General features: G+C 33.7%; 1 protein-coding gene across 1 annotated transcript in view; it reads left to right on the forward strand.

The window, feature by feature from the left end:
* The window catches only part of PACRG (parkin coregulated), a 261,585-nt gene that overhangs the window by 128,342 nt on the left and 112,419 nt on the right, over positions 1–20,824 (forward strand). The window contains exon 4 of the mRNA XM_075146291.1: positions 18,622–18,793. Within this exon, the coding sequence (XP_075002392.1) occupies positions 18,622–18,793 (172 nt within the window). The remainder of the gene's footprint in view (positions 1–18,621; positions 18,794–20,824) is intronic.

The following is a 20,824-nucleotide window of genomic DNA, read 5'->3' on the forward strand; positions in this document are numbered from 1 at the left end:
GTCTCCAGTTCCCATAGAGAATTACCCTAATGTCATGTCCCCTAATTCTCCATTGAAATTCCAGACTTTGCATATGATATGAGATAATTTTCAATTATTAGAATGGAACAGAATGGTTTTTTACACTGGAAACTGTTGGTATCTAAGTATTAAAAATCTTATTTTGGTCTCTTTAGGTATGTTCAAGATGACCCCTTTTGTTTTAATGATAATGCCATGGGAGATGAAAACAGAAACATCAATCTTAACAGAGTATTAAGTCTGAAATTTGATTATGATCACTTAAATCTCAATATGTTTTAATTATTTTTAGTGTTCATTATTCTATGAGAATATCCATCTTGAATGCTTGTCTGGTGTGATTAGATGAAGTTGTTATATCATAAGGTTTAATTAATCATTCTGATTTTCATATTATAGCAACAAAGCTGTAAGTATTCTAGCAGCCACTGAATGGTCATCAAATATAATTTGGATTATTCAAGTAATGAAAACATTTGTTACTCTTTTTAAAAATTGATTAAGAGGATTTTGAGTGATTACCTGCTTAAAACTTTGTCAATTCCTGCAGAAATTTGGATAATTGTGTGGCTTTTAAGGTATCGTTAGGCAGTGCTAGTACTTAATGATGGTATGGGAAATAATAAAGAAGAATATTGTCATAGGTTTTCTATAGTGTTCCAGCAATGTTTATGCACCCTGTGTTCAAGTTTACTTTCCACAGCCCATTTGACAGCTATTAATGTAAATATTTATCTGATTCCATTTTCCTTCTTATTTATTATTCCACTTTTTGGATCTACATAGCATTTCATATATATATAGATATATATATGTTTATATTAACCTTTATAGTACATTTCAATCCCAACTGCACATACAAGCAGCCTGGAAGCTTATTGCAGCAGGGTGACAAGTAAGACTTCATTGACACATAAAACACACTCCAAAAAAATTAAAATCTGTAAAAAAAATTGTAGTGACAAGCTTTTGTTTTTAGCTTGTTACACAGCAAAATTAATTTTCTGCCCCAATGCTAAGACAACACAGACAGTACTAATGTACTGGTTTAGGCAAATGCCTCAGCTTAGTCCAAAGAGAGATTCATGTAGAAAAATCTGTCACTGACACACCCACTTATTTCACTGCATCTTCCAGAGAGCAAATTAAGTTACTGAGGTAACATTACAACAATGTAAAAATTTATATAGTTATGCAAAAATTTTAGTCACTTTTTAATAAAAATTTCAATAAGATATTGAAAATATTTGTATAACGGTTAAAAAAGTGGATAATAATTTGCATTTTTCTGCATTACATAGCACTATTTTGGTAGCTAAGTGGGATAACTTGGGTGATTAAAGCCCAAGTGTAGTGCTACTGCTTTGGGATTCAGTCCATGGTAGCCTGTCTGCTTTTTTTTTTTTTTTTTTCTGTAAAATGAGTGCAGAATCCCTAGTAAGATTGCTGAGGCGGCACTATACTGCATGGCAAACACACCACGTTGTAATGATTGCTAAGGAAATAGGTCTGTGGAAGAAAAAGCACAAGGAATTTCTTCATTGTATGATCATTGTCTACTGAGGCTTTTAAAAAATTGAGATTCCCACTGTAGTGAAGTCTATTTATACTTTATACTATTTATACTTTAGCAGTGTGTCTTAACAAGCTCTACTGTGCAACAACACTCTGTAATATATTAGCTTAGCTGATCAGTACATCTACAAATTCAGTCAACTCAAATTGATTAGTGATAGTGTATTTAGTCTCCTAGGTATTGCCTTTGAATTATTTTTCCAAAGAATAATTTTTAACACATTTCTTCTCAGTCTGACTATACTGCAACTTATTCAGACTATAGTTTGATTAGGAGGTATTCATAAAACTAGTATCTGTGAAGCTTCTGCACTTGATGATGTTAGCAGTGCCTGAATTTAGGACAACTCTATTGACAAATTCTCTTGCATTTTCATCTATTTTTGAGGAGTTCAGCTCTCACATTAATTTCCTGTATCAAAACCTATCTAGGATATCCCAGTATTCAAATAAAAATTCTAATTTCTTAGCTATCGTTGGTTGTTTACTTCCATCCTGAGACCTTTTTTATCTATCCATTAGAATCTGTACTGTAGCAGTGAGCTTTTCTACTGGTTTCAATGATCGTGCCTTGTTAGTCAGAGGTCTTTACCATCATCATTAACTTTATTTTGAAGATTACTTTAAAAAAAAGAACACCCTCCTTTTGCTTTGCATGGATTTGCAGAATTTATGTTGTTAGGATTTAATGACTTCTGGATGTTTGTATTTGAGAAAAATTAATTAAATGGATAATGACCAGATCTTAGTTGTTGGTCTCTGCTTTTCAAGTTACTTTCTTTTCCCTTTAGACATTGCATAGGAATGATTGCATTAATAGGGCTACCCCAAACTCTACAACCCTATTAACAAACAAAAATACATAGGACGTGAGAACTGAGAACATGGCTATAAATTGGGCATAAAACCATATGTCCACATAAATCAGCTGTGAGTACTGACATGACAAACTAGTCCAATATAGGACTTACGCACAAAACAATGTAAACCAAAAAAAAGGCGGTCGCTTATTTTACTTACATTAACTTGCGTTCTCCCCCTATTATATAGTTTTGTTTCATATGACCTGGGAACCAAGTAGGTGTTTTTTAAGCTTGTAATCTTACCTTTGTATTTGACATTGGGTTTAGTCCATTTAATTTTTATGTCCAACTTACTGATACTACTTATTTATCTATGCTACTTAACTATGAATGAATACAGCTATGGCTAACAAAGTATTTGAAAAGAAAAAAAATCATATGTATAAGCATGATTTCTCAAGTTTTCTGTGCAAAATTTATTGCCATTTATTCTTCTGGTCAATGTGAAAACAGAACAGCATTCCTAGTGAATCTAGGAACTCTTTTGGACATTAGGAGAAATTTCTTTACTGAAAGAGTGGTCAGGCCTTGGAACAGGCTGCCCAGGGAAGTGGTTGAGTCACCGACCCTGGAAGTATTTAAAAGACCTATAGATGAGGCGCTTAGGGACATGATGTAGTGGGCATGGTGGTGTTAGGTTGACGGTTGGACACGATGATCTTAGAGGTCTTTTCCAACCTTAATGATTCTATGATTCTATGATTCTATGATTCTTTTAAACACAAAACTCTTAGAAGTATCAATGAAAAATCTTATTAACTAAATGTGTAAAGATACATATGTAGAACGCATATCAATACTATAACTTACAGACAGATAGAACAAGATGTGTTAACCTCCTCGGTATACTTTTTTCAAGGACAGTTTACAAATCCAATGATCACATTTCATCTAGTAAAAACTGTATTATAAAAACCTGTTTCTTTCAAATTCAGTTTGCAACACACTGGAAGACACAGTTTATCTTTCACTGATAAATTGAATAGAAAAGACTAAGAACTGGGCAATGATCCTGTGAAATACACTCTGACTTGCTGTATGATACTGGATGATACTGGATGATACTGGATTTTGTATAATGTAATTCTTGAGGTTTGCAGAGATAGTAAAGCATAGTGCTAGCAACTGTTTTGCTGTTAGTTATTTTACTTAAGTTCAGTTTACTTTCCACAAATTTGTCTTTAGTTTACACTTTTTATTACTTTCAAAGAAAATAAAAAATCAACCAGAACTATCATTGCCATAGTCTACTGTTGTTATTTATCTGAGCCTCTGTGATAGCTTTTCCTTTCCCATAATTTTCAGAAGAGATTAATCTAGCCTGAAAGAAGTTCTTGAGCCAGTATGCTGGACTGTTCAAATTTAAAGCATTGCTGTGGCAGATTGGTAGCATACTAAATAACCTCAGTAAACATGATCCCCTTTTATTATGGGGGTAAGTCTAATTTTGAGCTAAGAATACAAGATTTAGCTGTTTTCTTAATGGCTTCTGCTTTTGAAAGTTTACTAGGAACAATTTTTTTTGCTATAAAAATTTGAAATATTGTTATTGTTAATATATATTCAAAATATTATTGTCTTATCTTCAATCCATTGTCTATTCATGTCTGTATGTTAGGATTTTATATCGGCAACCGCTGCCACAATATCTGCAGTATGTTCAGACCTTAATATATTTTGAAAAGAATATTTTACCAATTTTCATAAAAACTATAGATATGCCTACAAAGTAGATCCACAAAATGTGAGAAGGATTCTGGAATCTTTGGAAAAGAATTTGGAATTGGTTTTTTGTTGTTTCAAGTATTAAAGAGCACTATTAAAGTAGAAAAATGCACTAATAGAATATAAACAAAGCTATCATGTTTCATAGTGGCAATTCTGATGTGCACATCAGTTACACAAAAAAGAGAATGTAAAATGGCATATCTTACAATATTTTATGCTTTCTAAATACATACATGACATATATTACCTTATAATAATAAGCATAAACTTTAACATTAATGTTCCTTCTTAAATTTATCTAGACTCTCAATAATACGGACTCTGTTAACAGGAAATTAAAAACATTTAAAACTATACATTTTCAGCATTACAGGGCATTTGAATATAAATTTTCAAGATAAATTTAGCATTGAAACAAAAGAAGTTCCAGTTAAAGAACATAAAATGTATTATGCCAAAGAGAAAAAGACCCATACTCTGACATTTAAAATAGGGTTAGTCATGGTTTTAATTAGAAAATAATCCTTTACCAACTCGTTCAGTTGCTAAGTAAGAACAACACATTTTACTATAAGAAATTTCACTTGAAATTAGGCAAATGACCATTGGGTTTACCCACATTACAGAAGCTTTTTTATATTTTAAATTTCAAAGACAATTTTATCTGTTACTTTTCTAACCCAACAAAATAAAGCCTTGGGTATTGCAGTACATTTTAATATTTTCCATCCAGATTTCACCAAAACTACTCCTTCCTTCCAGGGACTTATTCTATCTTGCTGAAATGAAAACAGCCTGGAAAAAGGTTTTCTTGAAAGAGCAAATAAATCCTTAATAAAGCAACCAGAACTACATGGGGAAGGATTTCTAAATTGAATGTCTTAAGTCAGTGTTTGATCAACAGTTAGCCCCTTTGAAGTGCCATATTTTTATATACCTAAGTAGATTTGTTATGGGTACCAAATTCAGAAAGATCTGTTGAATTATCTGATTGGTATGAGTGTACTCAGTTATCATAACACTAACATTGTATTCAATATCTGAAGAAAACTTCTGTTTGGGCTGGCATGGCATTTTGCACAGAAATCCAAACAACAATTGCTAGATAAATTATCACACGTAAATGAATATACCACAAAGAAGCAAATGAATAATTTCAATATTTAAGTTTCTCTTGAATTTGTTGGCAACATATGATCTCAAAAAAAATCAGCGAAGGTCATATGGATGTATTGACTAAAAGTAATCTGAAGACTTCTTTCCAACAGTGAAATGCCATTTTCAGTGACACCATCAATGTAACAGTTGTGTTCAATGACTCATTTCACAGACACCCATGTCAGATGCCACAAGCAACTGTAATCTCCTCCTAGAGGAGGGTGTATTTCAATTTTTTGAGAGTAAAATTGTCTAATCAACTCAACTTAATAGTCTTGAGTGATACATCTGCACTAAACATTTTGCTCATATATGTTTTGATATATTAATGTAGTATTAAAAAGTTATGCAAGCAGACTTCTGTTGATTTAATTTTTGCAAATGTATTTGTGTTCTTCACTCCACCTCAGTTTGTGTAAGTCATGCCAACCTCCACATTTATCCTAGAAAACTAATGGTATCATAGTATGGTCTTGAGCATTGACACAGCACTGTTAAACATGCAGATAGCACAGTTCCTGGTATGATTTTGTCTGGGGCTTATTTGCCTACATAATGCTCATCCATGATTCAGGGTAAGCAACTACTGAGACTATTCACAGTATACAATTTAAAGGCAACCACCCTGTTTTGTACACCAAATCATTTAGCTGTGCAGAAATGATCTCTTCCACACTACTGTGCATTGGGCTCAGAGAATGACTCCCTGCCCTGTTTTGATTTAAGTATAGATATAGTTCACGCAAACATCTATTAGTCACACTGTAGATTATCAGTTCTGAAAATTATGTGTTAGTCTTGAGTTTTGACTTATTTGGAATAATATTGATTTTCGTAAGGGGAGGATTTTAACTTTTCTGTGGTAGCCCAATCTGTTTGTTCCTTGAAATTTACAATAATATCCCGGCTATCTTGGTTCATGGTTCACTCTTGAAATAGAGAGGACAACACCTTCACAGTGTTTGGTATCAGCCAGCAGATGGTGCAGTATTCCCTTCCATTTCTGAGGCTTTGTCAATGTCTGGAATTGGTTCATTTAGTATCTGATTCACCTGTCTGCAGTTTACCTTTGGGGACCTTTCAGCATTGCTAGCACATTGTCTCAGGTATTTCATTCCACCGGACAAACTGAAAAGTGTGAAGTAACTTCAGAGCCATCTTCCAGGACTCTTGGAGACCATGGGACAAAGGATTTCTGGTGTTTGACCTCTTCTTCTTAGACAGTCCTCTGCTCCAAAACTGCTGTTGATCCATGCTTCTTCTCAGATACAGGTACAGGCAGTGAGAATGTTTTGGTTTTCCTCTGTGTTATTCCTGAAGTTAGTGAAGATTCACACATTGTGGCCCTGCTTTCTCCAACTTGTTTCAGGAAGATTTGATTGCAGAACTTCTTTGTTGGTAAGATGCAAGAGTTCCTGGCCTAGATATACAGCATTCATGGTAACTGTCCCAAGACGTTCTAGTATCTTTCTGGATTCTGGATGGTTATCTGGAAACGTTCAGACATTGCCTGGGGAAGAATGTCATTTTCATACATGGGAAATTGAACCAAACAAGCCTATTGGGCTGGTGGAACAGATTCCCAAATGGATGTATCACTAAATCACTTTAAAAGTTAGCAGATAACTTTCAGGAGTTGTTAGTCAAAAGACAATCAGTTATGCAATTACTTTGTCAACATATGCCACAGACCTCTTACAGTTTCTTGACACTTTCTGAAAATCCCTTGGTCTTAAACATCAGTAAGGGTCTAACCAAAGTTTCCCCCTTTAAGAGATCCTGTTAACCAGTACAGAGCTTAATCTAGTTCCTGCGACTCTGAAGAAGCCACAATGTAGGTCAGACACATTTTATGTATGCTTGACTTCACCTTGCTGGAAATGTGTTTTTTCTAGTGTCTATAATCTATTGCAGGAAAGTAAAGAATTCAGATCTTAAAGAGGCATACACATCTTAAAATATTCTAGTTACTGGAGTAATCTTACCTGCCCTCATGAAAAATAAGTGTTTTTATACATTTCACCATATATAATATCCTAAATAATATTAAATATTACTGTGATGCCTTTTTACATGAAATACCATTAAAATACTGAGCAAAATGTGCTGGGTGCAAACTTTTCTTGAAGTTAGTTGAAATTTGGTTTGTTACTTAGTTATATTATCTCTAGAGATATACAATTAGAAGTCCTGAGTAATTGGGTCACCTTTATACATATTTGTTCTTTAATTAAGCTTAATCAGTATGAAAATAAAGTTCCGTTAGGAGCCCTATGCTAGGGCTTCTAGGAAGTGGAGGAATGTCCAGTAGTTTGTGCATTTTTCTCACATTTGTGACTTGGATTTTTAAAATGGAATAGTTTAAGCCTGCAAGAGATTGACTAGATGTCAGTGTTTTGATTTTTAAACTGATATTGTTGTGTTGATTTCGCTTTAGAAGTAAGTTCAGCAAATGTGCTGACAGTAATGACTTGCTTTGCCATATTGTATGTAACACAGTTTGCTGTGACAAATTATTCCCTCATCTGAATCCACACTATAAATCATTCAGATTTTACTGTATGCATTTAAAATATTGTAGATGTCAGCTTCTGTGTGTCCATTGGATTAATTGTGGAAGGGGTATAACCAAAAGTAGCAAACTTAAATTCATCCAAAATTAGGTGAAGTTACCCAACAACCTTCTATGAGGAGTACTCCTCTTTGTGACAGCTCAGATAATTCTTTTCTGTTAGCAAAAACTTTTATTTAGCTCCAGTCAAGAACTCATAATTTGGCCAGTGTGGCACATTGCAGCGCCAGTGTGGCATTAGTAGAACCAGAAAGAGTCACCAGAGTATACCTGACCTTCTGTGGCAAACACCTTCCTCCTGGAATGCTCCCCTCAGAGAGGAGAACATAGAAGGTAGGACTCATTCAACTGACAGAGCAAGCAGAGAGCAAGTCTCATAAGGGGAGCTCCAGACTTAGAGACAGAGAACTGTTCTCACTGTTCTCACTTTCCTCACTTCCGCCTCATTTTTTATATGAACATAACGAAGTTCTCCCCTGAAGCTCTTGGAGATGATTGTGTTACTAGAGTCCATAAAAACCTTTATCATCTTTCCTTGGCTGGCACTGTGTGTATCGCTTTAAGTCTTCTTACAAAATGTATTCCACAATCCAGAATGTTCTATGGCTTCCAGAAGATTTAAGATGGTAGCAGTTAGAACAGAGTATCACAAAAATTGTATTTTAAAAAGTGTTCACTGTTTTCATGGCTTTAAAAACTTTTATTCAAGAAAGTACTCATATTAGAAAGTAATCTTTCTTAATACTGCCTATGTTGTTGACCTTTGCCTCAGGCTGGGCTTTTTACAAATCAGACCAGACTGTTAACTGCAAGTCTTTGAAATAAAAACCATCTTTCCTATACATTTGAATACTTATCAACATGATTTGGCCTTAATATTAATCAATGCAGTTACCAGAAGTTGCAGCATTATAAGTTGCAAAAGTAATTTATAGTTTTTACTTTCTTATCTTGCATTCTATCTTTACCACATTGGTAAATCATTTCATTTTATCAGCCAATTTCAATTCTTTGCAATATTCCATAATTTCTATCATTCTGAGTAATAATTTTAATTTAAAATTTTTGTGGCCTGTGATAATATACTAAGCAGCGTCATTTCTGCTAATCCCCAGGGCACTCCACCGTTAGCCTTTTTGCTTCTTTTACTATAAACAGCTTTTAATTCATGAAAGGATTTCATTTTGCCTCCTGTGGCTACTAACTTAATAATCTCCTGAAAAGGACTGTATTGAAAGCTTTTTGAAATCCTAATTCAATATCTACAGAGCCAGATATCCTTTATCTAGCATTTTGTTAACTCTCAAAACTGTGCCTTAGATAGCTTTCAATAAGCTGAATATGCAGAGTACAGTCTACAGATTTCTGCTCTGTGTCTAGCAAGCCTGTGTCATAAGGGCAAGAGACATATAAAACCTTTAATTTAGTGTTGTAAACCAGCTTCTCAGTTCTTGCTAAACTTATGAGACAACCAGTTAAGTCACTGGGCTCTTGTACATGTAGGATTCTGATTATACTTCTGAGAAGTATAGATTATTTCTAAAAAATCAACCTGAAAAGTAGGTTGTTCTCATTATCCAAATGCTTTGTGAAATCAAGATTAACTGTATAATAAGAAATTAATTAATTGACTGTGGACTATGTCTTCCTTCCTGCTTTGTACAGTTTTCCTTGATTAATAATAATGTTATCCACAAATATACAATTACATGTTTGGAGATTAACAAAATGTGAGGGAAAAATTTTTCCAATGTTGGTGGTATAGGAGTAAACCTAAAACCTTGCAGATTGGAACAGGTGTATGATAGGTATGATTTTTTTTTTCTCTGACAATGCTCAGAAATCCCCCATGGCAATGCATTTTTGGAATTTGTGAGCAAGAGTATAACATGTCTATTCCTGTAGAAGACCATCAGTAACCCCTTTACTTTGCTCAGAATAAAGAAATAATGGGAAAGGCTTAAAAAAGGAAAGAGCTTAATCACATTTATATACAGAAACACATTTGCTGCACGTTTGCTTTTGTTGCAAAATACAACTATTCCCTGTTTGGATCAACTTTGAAATTGCATAACGTCTCCAAAATAAGATATTAATGTAGATTCACCTTAAATCATTTGACGAAATATCTCTTCTTTTCTGTTGGAGAGAGTGAACACAGTACCACTATTTTATTCTATTTATTGTGGCCATTCTGCCCACTTTCCTGCCTCGAGATAAATGTCAAGAGTCAGAAGGTGATAGGCACAGTCTCATAGAATGTTCTTAATGTGGAAAAATCACTATTCTAATCTGTCTTTGAGCCATTTGGTTTCATCATTTTTATTATATTTTAAAAAAATATTGTGTGTGAAAATGCAAATGATAATGTTTAATGACATGTTTTTTAAGCTTCCACAATTTCTAAAGCCATAAAACTGCCAGTTCTTCACTATGTGTATGTCTGAAAGTTATGACAGTATTGGATGCATGGACAATTCTAGTTGTGCATTAGATTGTAGAAGGTTTTCTGGTATTTTATGCTATGGTTTAATTATTAAAACAAAAGGCATCTTCAGATAGTTGTCTTTAACTTTTCCCACACTTTTTTCTCTGTGCCTTTGTTCCGATGTTCCTGTTTATCTCTAATTTTTCCATTTTGCGTTATTTTTATTAAACCAAAGAATATCAAGTTAATTTGACAGACAGCTTTGCATGAATATTTGGCAAAGAGAAAGGAAATGAATGCCAAAAAATAAGAAAACCATTACTTGTCCACTAGCTTTCTGAATGGGGTAGAATCAGTTGACACTCTCTCCTGATTACAGTTAATTCTTGAAAAATAACGAGTGTCAGGTTTCATCTTATTAAAATGGTTGCAAATGTTCTTTGAGCAAAAGATGAATATTTTTTCCAAAAAGTAAATTTTAAATTAGTTCTATACTGACATATTGCATTGTATGTGTTTTGTTGAGATGGACAAACTGGTCCACTCTTCCAATAAAGTTTAAAATGAACTCCATATTGCACAAAGTAAACGAAGATCAATATGTCTTCCTCAAAAAGGTAGTGGGAGAGTCTTGCAGCCACCTCCTGATTGTCCTGATACCTTTAAACTCTGCTTTGGAGGAGGGGAGTTTAATCTCTACCTAGCCTCCTCCCCTTGTCTATTACTGGGACAGTATTACCCTCTTTGCTTTCCCTTTTAGTGAAGAGGTGTCTGCTGATGTCTAAGTGTCTGCAAAATTGAAAGTTTCTTCTTCACAGTGATAATCCTTTGTGCATTCTATAGTGAAGGAACAGAGTTTGTCCTCTACTTCTTGCTGGTGCCTAAGTGCAGCTGTGGGGGATATCTCAGGTGTTGCAGCTGAGGGTGGAACTTAATCTACCATGGGGCAATGAACCCCTGAGGAGTCATTAATTCCCATTCACCTTTCAAAGTACATGTATATGATACATATAATATTGCATGGCTATTATAAGGGCAAATTATCTTTACACATCGTGTAATGCTCATGTTAGGCAATTGCAAATAAGAGAGATTAGCGAAATGTAGAGAAATAATGCCTCTCTCTCTATCTTCATCTAAAGTTTCATATTTATTGTGCTTGTGGAACCCTTACAACATATTAATAAATTATGTATGGAAAAAAATGGAACAATTGGGTGTGTCTAACAAGGTGTCAGCAAGTCTTTGAGCAGCAAGAAGAATGTAACTAGATAAGCATACATTCTGAAGTAGTGAAGATACTTCTGTCTGCCATTGAGTTTATTGTGTGGTCTATTATTTGCTTAACACAAACAATTCTCAAGTACATTCCACATTTGTCAGAGTCATGTTTACAGAGCACTTTTCTCAGGGTGCATTCATCTTCTATTTATAATGCTTCCCATCAATTAAAAGAAAGAAATCCTTTAAACATAGTCTACAGCTATTTGCTGTATTAGAAAAATAGTGTATTTTACATGCTCTCTTAGAAATCAGTTGACTCAGATAATTTAATGTGATCAGAGTCTAAATAAATAAGAACAAGTTAAAAAACTTCCTTTACTTTTTTTCAGTTTGAGGTATTCCTGTATATCAGTTTGTCCCTGTTATTTCCAATGAAGAATTAATAGGAATAAAATCTGGATATTTTATATTAGGGCAAACTGATGATAATAACAGGTGAGCTCTCACGACTGCCTTGTGTAGTAGCATTAATGCTTTTCTATCAGTATTAGAAATATCTCACACATTTTAAATAATATTTGCCCTTTTCATATCTGCATCATATAGGTGGCTCATAACGATTAACTAGTCTGCTCAACTCTCTTTCCTGTCTTACTACATCACACTGATGAACTCCTATCCTGTAGCAGAAATCCTTGCTATTAGTCTGTCACTTTAACATTGCATGTCATACTGTAAGGCCTATATCTCATAATCCAGGGGCTTTTTTTGTCATCCTGTTTTTTCCTGTATGGTACGCTGACCCTCCTGTATATTGGCAAGACCTGCCTGATCTGTATTATCAGTGAAGTGTATATTTATAAAAGCTAAATCCAGGCAGTACAATTAAAAAGATTTATGAAAATGCAAGGGTAGAATCCCCTCCCCCCAGAAATGTCCGAGATTATCTTCTGGATGGCATAGCTCACAGACTGTTAGAGATTCACACATGTAGCTGAGAATCCATTTCTTAAATAAAAATTAATTCTTAGGTTGCATTTATAGGAAGAGACTTCAGGTTGGTTTTTCATCCTCTCTCTATGTGGGGAGGAGTTTACAGAAATTTGTATCTTCCTTCTTCTTGCCCCCATTTCTCACCCAATCATTGATTCTCTAGTTATTTAGGGAATAATATGACCTTCTTCTTGACTATTAATTTTCCTCACCTCAGTAACCCTAGTAAGATTAGATTGTCACCTTCAGGTGTTGCAACTGAAAAGAAAAAGGACCATCACCATTGCTAGTAGCAATTGTTCTCCAAATAATATCTGTGGAGTATGTCTGCTGTAATGACATAAATTTGAGTATTTGATTTTCAATAACATTACAGAGGTCTTGATCATATCCAGTTCTAGCCATTGTTACTTACGGTAGATTATGAATAGACAGGTTTTGCCATATTGCCAAATAATTTTGGTCAAACCATTTCTGTTTCAGTCATGCTTCTCATTCATACATACCAAGCATGAGCCAAAAGTAAGTGGATGCATTTTATTATGAGTGTTTCCCCATAATTTAAAAAGTATCCACATGGATGAGGCAGCAGTGCCAGCTGAGAGAAAGCAGTGGAAAAATGAGGGAGAGAGGCATACGAGGCAATTATTCTGCAGGGATAAAGAGTTGTATTGCTTCATTTTGGAGCTATATGTAGAAGGAACCTCATTGTGCAGATAGGAATAATAGCTAGAAAATAATTATCAATTATATGCCCCTAAAATGAGAAAGAGTTTAGAACTACATTTACTTTAAGGTGTGCATTATAGTTGGGAACCTTTTCATATCATACTCCTCTTCAGTGTTTTCAGACTGTTACTGTGTTCCAACTTCATTTGAAAGAGCAATAGGACATCAAGATATAGAGAATACTATGGAAAATTGAAGTATATCTTGCTATATAAAATATAATAGAACAATATATCTCCCTAGCTTTTCTTAGCTATTTTTATTAATGACAGCATTACTCTTGTAACTAACATGGAGGTAATAGGGAATGCAGTAAATTGAAAATTATCATCTATGTAACATTTCTGTATTTGGTGGGGTTTTTTTACATGAAGTGATATTTCAGAGCTGAATTCAGATAGCCAGTAGTAACACTCCAAAAACATTTCTTGTTATTGCTTCTTTTAATTTATCCATGGGAGGCAAATATTTTCTTTTGTTATTTAACTTCTTGTGGGAAGTTAAATATCTACAGAATGTGTTAAAAAGGCTATAAATTCAGTTTGACTGAGTTAAAAGATTTCTGTTGCAGTGTTTATCTAGTTTCTCCTTTGCTATCATCTGTTTCTCTTCGAGTCTGATCATCTTCCACTTGTTTTAAGATAAGTATTTTATCATTTAATTACAGAATGCAAAATACAGGTACAACTTCCCTCATTTTTTTTGATAGGACATGAGTAATAATTTAGACTAAAAGTCTCTCAATAGAGAATCTTTGTAGTATGAGCCTATGCAGTATGTATTGAAAGGTGAAATACAGCAGTCTAGAAAAAGAATAATTTCTTGCTGAAAAACTTGTAGGGACTAAATGCAACAGCAAAATTGAGCTTTGAACTGTAAGTACCATAAGCAAAGTTATCATATTAAAAACTCCATCAATCAAGGCTAGAAAATACTAGTGAATATTACTTGCTCCATAGTGAAGATTAAAAATAACATCCCATTATGAATCAAGAGACAAATATACTAAAAGGAAGAAACCAAAAACTGTGAAATGCACAGGCTTCATCTTGGCTATGGGTAGAGGATATTGGAAGAAAAAAAGAACATTTGAAAGAAGGTTGAAAGAAATCTTGGAAGAAAAATCAGAAAGGAAGTTCAAAACTGAGACTATTCAAGGATGTTTCTGCTTTTCTCTTTCCATTAACCTAGAAAATAAAGATTGAATAGCTGGTATAGCATGGAAAACAAATCTTAAAAGGAACTATTATTTTACCAAATAATCCTCACAAAATCCTTATAGTCCTTACAAAAACTCCTGTTTGTCCTTATCAAATCAACAATTCTAGAGTTTCTTTTACTATACCTCATTTTAATGCCTTAGATAAAGACGTTAAATGAGTACATAAACAGTTAGATATAATGTTTCTAGGAGATCAAATCCAATTTTTGGATAATCGTATCAAAGACATAATATTATATAATCAGTTGTGTGAAATGAGATGGAAAATTAAGTTCTTTATGTACCTTAAACACTAACTTTTAGAACTCAGGCTTGCGTTATAGACTACCAGATTACTTTAATTATGATTATTTAAGAAAGACAAATAATATCCTTATTGTCAAACTTCTATCCCTTAAGTTCTCTCAAACAGTTTGCTTTCTTCATCTAACAGGCAGATTAGCCACGAAGCTTATTTTTACTATTTACAACCTAGACTCTTTATCTGGGTTTTCATTATCTCAGCAGACTTGCCTCTCACTATGAGCTGCTTCATAGGAACAGATTTTCTGCTGGACAAATTGACTGTGATACTGCTATTAGTTTCCTTCCATCTTCTGCATTGGTTATACATATTGATAAAACAGCAATCATAAACTGTATATTGTTTCTTTTTCACCTAGGGAGCTTGTAGTATCATAAGTAGCATGGAAGTTTCATGAAACAGAAGGTTTTACTGATTATAATACAGTTGTTTTTGTTGTGTGATCATATCTTACAGTAATATATCAATTTTTATTAGTTGGCCTATTTACTGAAATTCAGAGGCTGGGTTCTCACAACTTACAAACCACTAGTACAAAAGTTCATAATAATTATTATGAGATTTCTTCTTAAAATCCATAGTTGCAACATTATTGTCAGATGTGGACAAGTTTTGCCAAGAATTTGAGCTTTAATCAGCATTTTTTGTGGGTGGATGTGAAAAACAAAATAATTTTGTGGGCGTGAACAGAAAAATCACATTTTTCTCTGAACAGCTGTATAATAGCCACTTTTAAAAGCTAAGTAGTAAACACAGAAGGAAAGGGTTTCACACCATAGAATGTAAGACAAAATATTTCTGGCTTCCATATTGTGGGAGTTATTATAGAGCACAAAATGTTAAGTAAAAATTGGCTGTATGCTTGGACAGCTGACACTTCAAGAAATGAACTAGAAATCAGAGTCCTTTTCAAAGCCATGCCAATTGCCAACCACTTATGGCTTTGGAACTAATTGAGAAGTGAGGAGTACACACAAATGCTTTATGATCTACAGCTTGTCATACCTACATTTTGTAGAGATTTTTTTTTTCATAATAAAGCTTTTGTGTCATGTGTAAAAATCAGATTTGTTTTTAAACCCAGAAATCATATTCACCTTAAAGTTATTATATCACTCCTATGTATATGTAATGTATAACTGTAAGACAGAGTTGGTGGATAAAAGTAATATCTTTTGTTGACCAGTTATCACTGAAAAAACATTGACAAACTTTTGAACACGCGAGCTTTCTTTATATCTGAAACAGAAAAAGCATATTTCAAGGGCAAAGAACAGCTGAGAAAAATTGCTCAGAGTATTAGAAGTATCACATCTTTGAAAAGAAAGATAACTGCTAGATACAGGTAGAGGAGATATTAGTGAAGAGTGGGAGAAAAGAAATGAGAGATTCTGTTATATTTTTTTTGAGCAAAATAGTTGCAAAACCTGATTCAGTAATCTAACATGGATGTGTATCCATCAAGGATATTTTTCCATGGAAATACTTTGTAATTTTGAAAGAGTTGTCAAAAACCCATGTAAGGAATGGATTCTAAAAAAAAAAAAAAGACATAACCTGGTAAAGGTGTTTTTCCCTGGTGAAACACACACCCCCAGTTTAAAAAAAAAGCCCACACAGTCCTAATTTTATCTCTCTTTTTCACATCCAAAGCTATCCCCAGACAAAAGTAGCTCTTGTAGGATTTGTTTTCGATTTTCTGAAACTAGAACATTCAATAACAAAAAATGGAACCTAATAATCTTATAAACTACAAAATAAAAGTTAAAAAGAAAAATATTGAAGGATGTCTTATTGTCCTATTGACAGACAACAGGAAAAAATTGCTTCTCCTTGGTCCTGCTTTTTTGTCAATGATTTTTTGACCACCTGGCCATTTCTTACCTGATACAGGTTTCTCACTGTAATGAACAGTTTGGCCTCTGACTTAGGCTTGTCACCAGAAGTTTGTAGTTGCTGTATTACTGTCTAGTGTTCTCAGTGACTTTGGGGGCAAACTTCTTTTACTATCTCACAAGTATTGTCCGTAGCATGCTGAATGTTCTCAAGAAATACAAAACCCATCAATTTAGGAATTTAAATGTCTTCTGATTCTTGTTTTGTAAAGATCTTCACACATGGCTGCTTGCTATAGTTATTTTTGAACTTTCTCACAAATCGACCCTGCGATATTGATGCTAAAGGCATCTGATAAAGGCGTTTTTCCTTGTGAAAAAAAAAGCCAATGAGCAAAAATTACAGAGAAGCCACCATATATGGTGTTGTGAAAATCGGAAATGTGGGTTTCATTTGTTCCTTCTTCTGCATGATTCATTACAGGGACTTGATTTCATTCACGTAGGTGAATAGGTATTACGCAATTGTTCTTTTTAGTCTCCTATAAGAGATTAACAATCTGTGCATGTGAGACTATGTAAGTATGTAATTGGTACTATATCTGCCAATAGTGAGATGCTCACAGAAAATGTAAAAGGCTTACTTTCAAGTGTCTGTTCCAATTAATTTTCATTTATCATGGATGGATCAGTTTCAGCATGAAAGATTGAAGCAGGCAAGTCAGTAGCTAAGATGTGCAAGACCAGGATTCAGATCTGCTCAGAGTCAAGCAGGGAGGAAAATGAATCATGGTTGCAAACAGAGAATGTATGTCTGCTACTTGCTGACTGTGGGATTTACCCAAGAAATGTAAAACCGAAGTTCATTCTTGGCTGCTTTATTTCAGACTTTTCTTCCACTATTCAAGTGAGAATGTGATTTCTGGCCCCAAATCAAGGGCTGAGTATTTGTTTGCTTAACCTGACAATTTTTTTTTGGATATTTGGAGCTTCAGCTTGGTCTATGTGACAAAGCTTGTTATGTGTGAAGGAGGAAACATCTACCCAATTCCAAAACATAATCTCACTGGAAAAATAGGGTAGCATCTAAGCAAGATGGAAGTGGATACTTAAAGAGATGGATTGATCTCCAAGTGATTTTGAGGATCATATTCTGTTTAGAGAAATTGTTTTGCTGTTGAGTCACTTCTTAGCTGTATTCAGACCTTTGACAGGCTGAAAGCAAATAACTTCTGGTTCTCTCTGGCTCTCCTGAGTGTATGTAACATCAGAGTGCTGGTGGGTAGAAGAAGGAAAAGGGAAGAAAACTAGGATAGAGTGCAAAATCCTTTACAAAGTCTGTAAAGTAGGAAGCTTAGCACACTTTGTATTTTAGGATTGGAGGGAGATCGCTATTAGAAATAGGTACCTAATTTCTCAACCTTTTTTCTCAATAGAGACCGATGGAATTTCTTTAGAATTCTGCTCCTGAAATTAATAGGAAATAAAATTATGTCAATATTCTAGAAAGTTGGGAATTCTGTACAAATATTGATATTTGTGCTGTGCTGGATATTTATTGGTCACAGGATTCTTTCCCTTATTTGTTCTTTTGAGTGAAGATGTAAGGATCAGATTTTTCTGAAATAAACAGAATGTTATTCTTAAAATAACTGGTTTGATTCCTATGGGTAACTTACAAAGTAAGCTGTATAAACAAGAATATCCGAATCTGGTACTGACTTATCAAAAAATGAAAATATATGGGAGCATATTCATTTTCATTCTTTTCTTTAGGTCTGATATTTCAGGATTTCAATATCTGGCCGTAAACTGTATTTGAGACTTAATGATATTCTGCAGTGATACAAAATGAATTATTATTTACTAAACATACCTGTGTAGATGGCATTAATTATCTGTTGGCCTGATCACATTGTATTAGTATTGAAAAATTGCATTTATTTGTTTATTTATTTTGTATTTTCAGGTAGAGATTGAAAAGCTGGACTATCATTACTATCTGCCTTTGTTTTTTGATGGACTTTGTGAAATGACATTTCCATATGAGTTTTTTGCTCGTCAAGGAATCCATGACATGCTGGAACATGGTGGAAACAAGATTCTTCCTGTCATTCCTCAGCTCATTATCCCAATAAAAAGTAGGTGAGCATGTGGAAAAAAAAATCCCCAAAATTGCATTTATATAGTGTAGATTTTTGGCAAGTTGCTAATTAAGCATTAAAACATGACAGGCTGTACATTTCATGGAGATTATTGCAAACATGAGTAAATTGTAAGGTATAAGGCCAGAAGGCTTATGCGTTCAATCACTTGGTACGTGCAGTAATCCAGGAGAACAGACGGTATGCTTAGTGTTTTTCTTATTACAATGTGGCTCTTGGTCTTTGGAAAAGTGAAGTGACATTGTCTTACCTGATTTTGTATATTTATTATGTAAATCCATTACTGTATAAAACAGTTCATCTAAAACGACAGGAGAAATCAACAGCTGAAACTTATGGAATTATGTTTCTTCTTGTCCTTTTGTTAATTCTGCAGTTGTCTTATATTTATTCACTAGATATTTTTTCTATCATCATTCTCATTAGTTTGCATATACATACATCTATCTAAATTGGGAGTTCTGCCTGATTAATGAATGTTCTATGTAAAATGTTGGCATTTAAAAAAATAATAATTTTGAAGTTTTTATATATTCAAACATAGTTTTTTGTAGAAAAATTCTGTGAAAGGTAATAAATTATTTTAATACAAGTGTAAAACCACTAAAACTCCAGGTGTAATACTGCTAAAACGAAAACTTCTTTTCTTGAAACACCTAATCTTTCAGATATATTGTTTTGTCCTTTCCTGTTTCTTTAGATCAGTACCTTGAGGAGATATTATTCTGAACCATCATCCTTCTTCAGTTAGTATTATCATTCTTAAGTGTGCATGCTACACCTATACTAATAGATGCTCATATTTGTTAAACTTGGCTTCTGTTTTGTCATTGATCAGTAATGGTATCATTGCTGTCCTTTGTCCTATTTTCCTGAGATGATCCATGCTAATAAAGAACAAAACGGAGTCATTGTATTTGTGATACAGAATGAATAGGGTCAAATACAGTTTTGGAAAAGGGGAAAGGGAGTAGTAGGAGTAGTTTGGAGCCTGATAGTACTGAAATAATAGTGTCAGAAGGGTCAGAATTGTGTTTTTTTCATTCAATTTATTCTCCATTTAAAAAGATTAATTATAGATGTCTCTCTTACTGTAGATTTTGAAAATGTCAAAAGGAATATATAATATTCAGAATGGTTACTCTGTAAATTACACTTGTTAAAGGTTATAAAAACAATGTTACAATTTTTTCTCTCTAAAAGGGAAACACGTAAAGAGAGGAATCATGTCATTTCTTTAAATCTGTATTTCCAACACCACCCAAATATATTTATAGTAGTATCATTTTTTTTGAAAGCCGAAATCACTTCTTCAGAAAAGACTGCAAGTTTATGACAGCAGCTACTCAGTTAGGATTTAAAAGTCTTGCTGAGACCAGAATCTAGCTTAGAAACAATTAGCTGGAAGCTTTAGCTGTTACACAGCTTTTAGCATTAGAAAGAAACTGCTAGGTAAGGATATTTATATGGGTTTTAAATCAAGTCATAATTTATTATGCTGGAACACATTCAAGAATCTGCTAGCTAAATTTAGTTGTTGGTTCTGCTTTATTTTATTGTAGAGTGCTTATTTTTTTATTTAAAAAAAGCTTCTGTATTGGCTTTAACGTGTGAAGAGTCTAAGTATTATCAATGATAAAGGCTTCTTCCTAATTAAAGCCATATTAATATTAAAAAAAAAACCACTGCCATTTCAAGAAATCTGAAAGTGTGTACTCCTAAGAGTTTTTAAATTTACTATGACTGTAATATAGCAGTGCAGTCAGAGCTATACATTTCTGTGACTCAGCTGCATCCACAATAAACTCAGCTATGTTTTACACATATTACTGTCTCGAAAGTGTCCCACTGGGTGAGTTATATCTGATTAACCAGTCTTCTTCTAGACCACTACCGTATTTCTACTGTGAAAGAGTGAATCGATTGTTAGGCAAGGATATGATGGAGGGGAAAGGGATAAAAGAAAGACAGAAAAATAACTCTACAGATAGAATATTTTTAAAAGCA

This window comes from Calonectris borealis, chromosome 3 (genome assembly GCF_964195595.1).
Source record: "Calonectris borealis chromosome 3, bCalBor7.hap1.2, whole genome shotgun sequence".
Classification (NCBI taxonomy): Eukaryota; Metazoa; Chordata; class Aves; order Procellariiformes; family Procellariidae; genus Calonectris; species Calonectris borealis.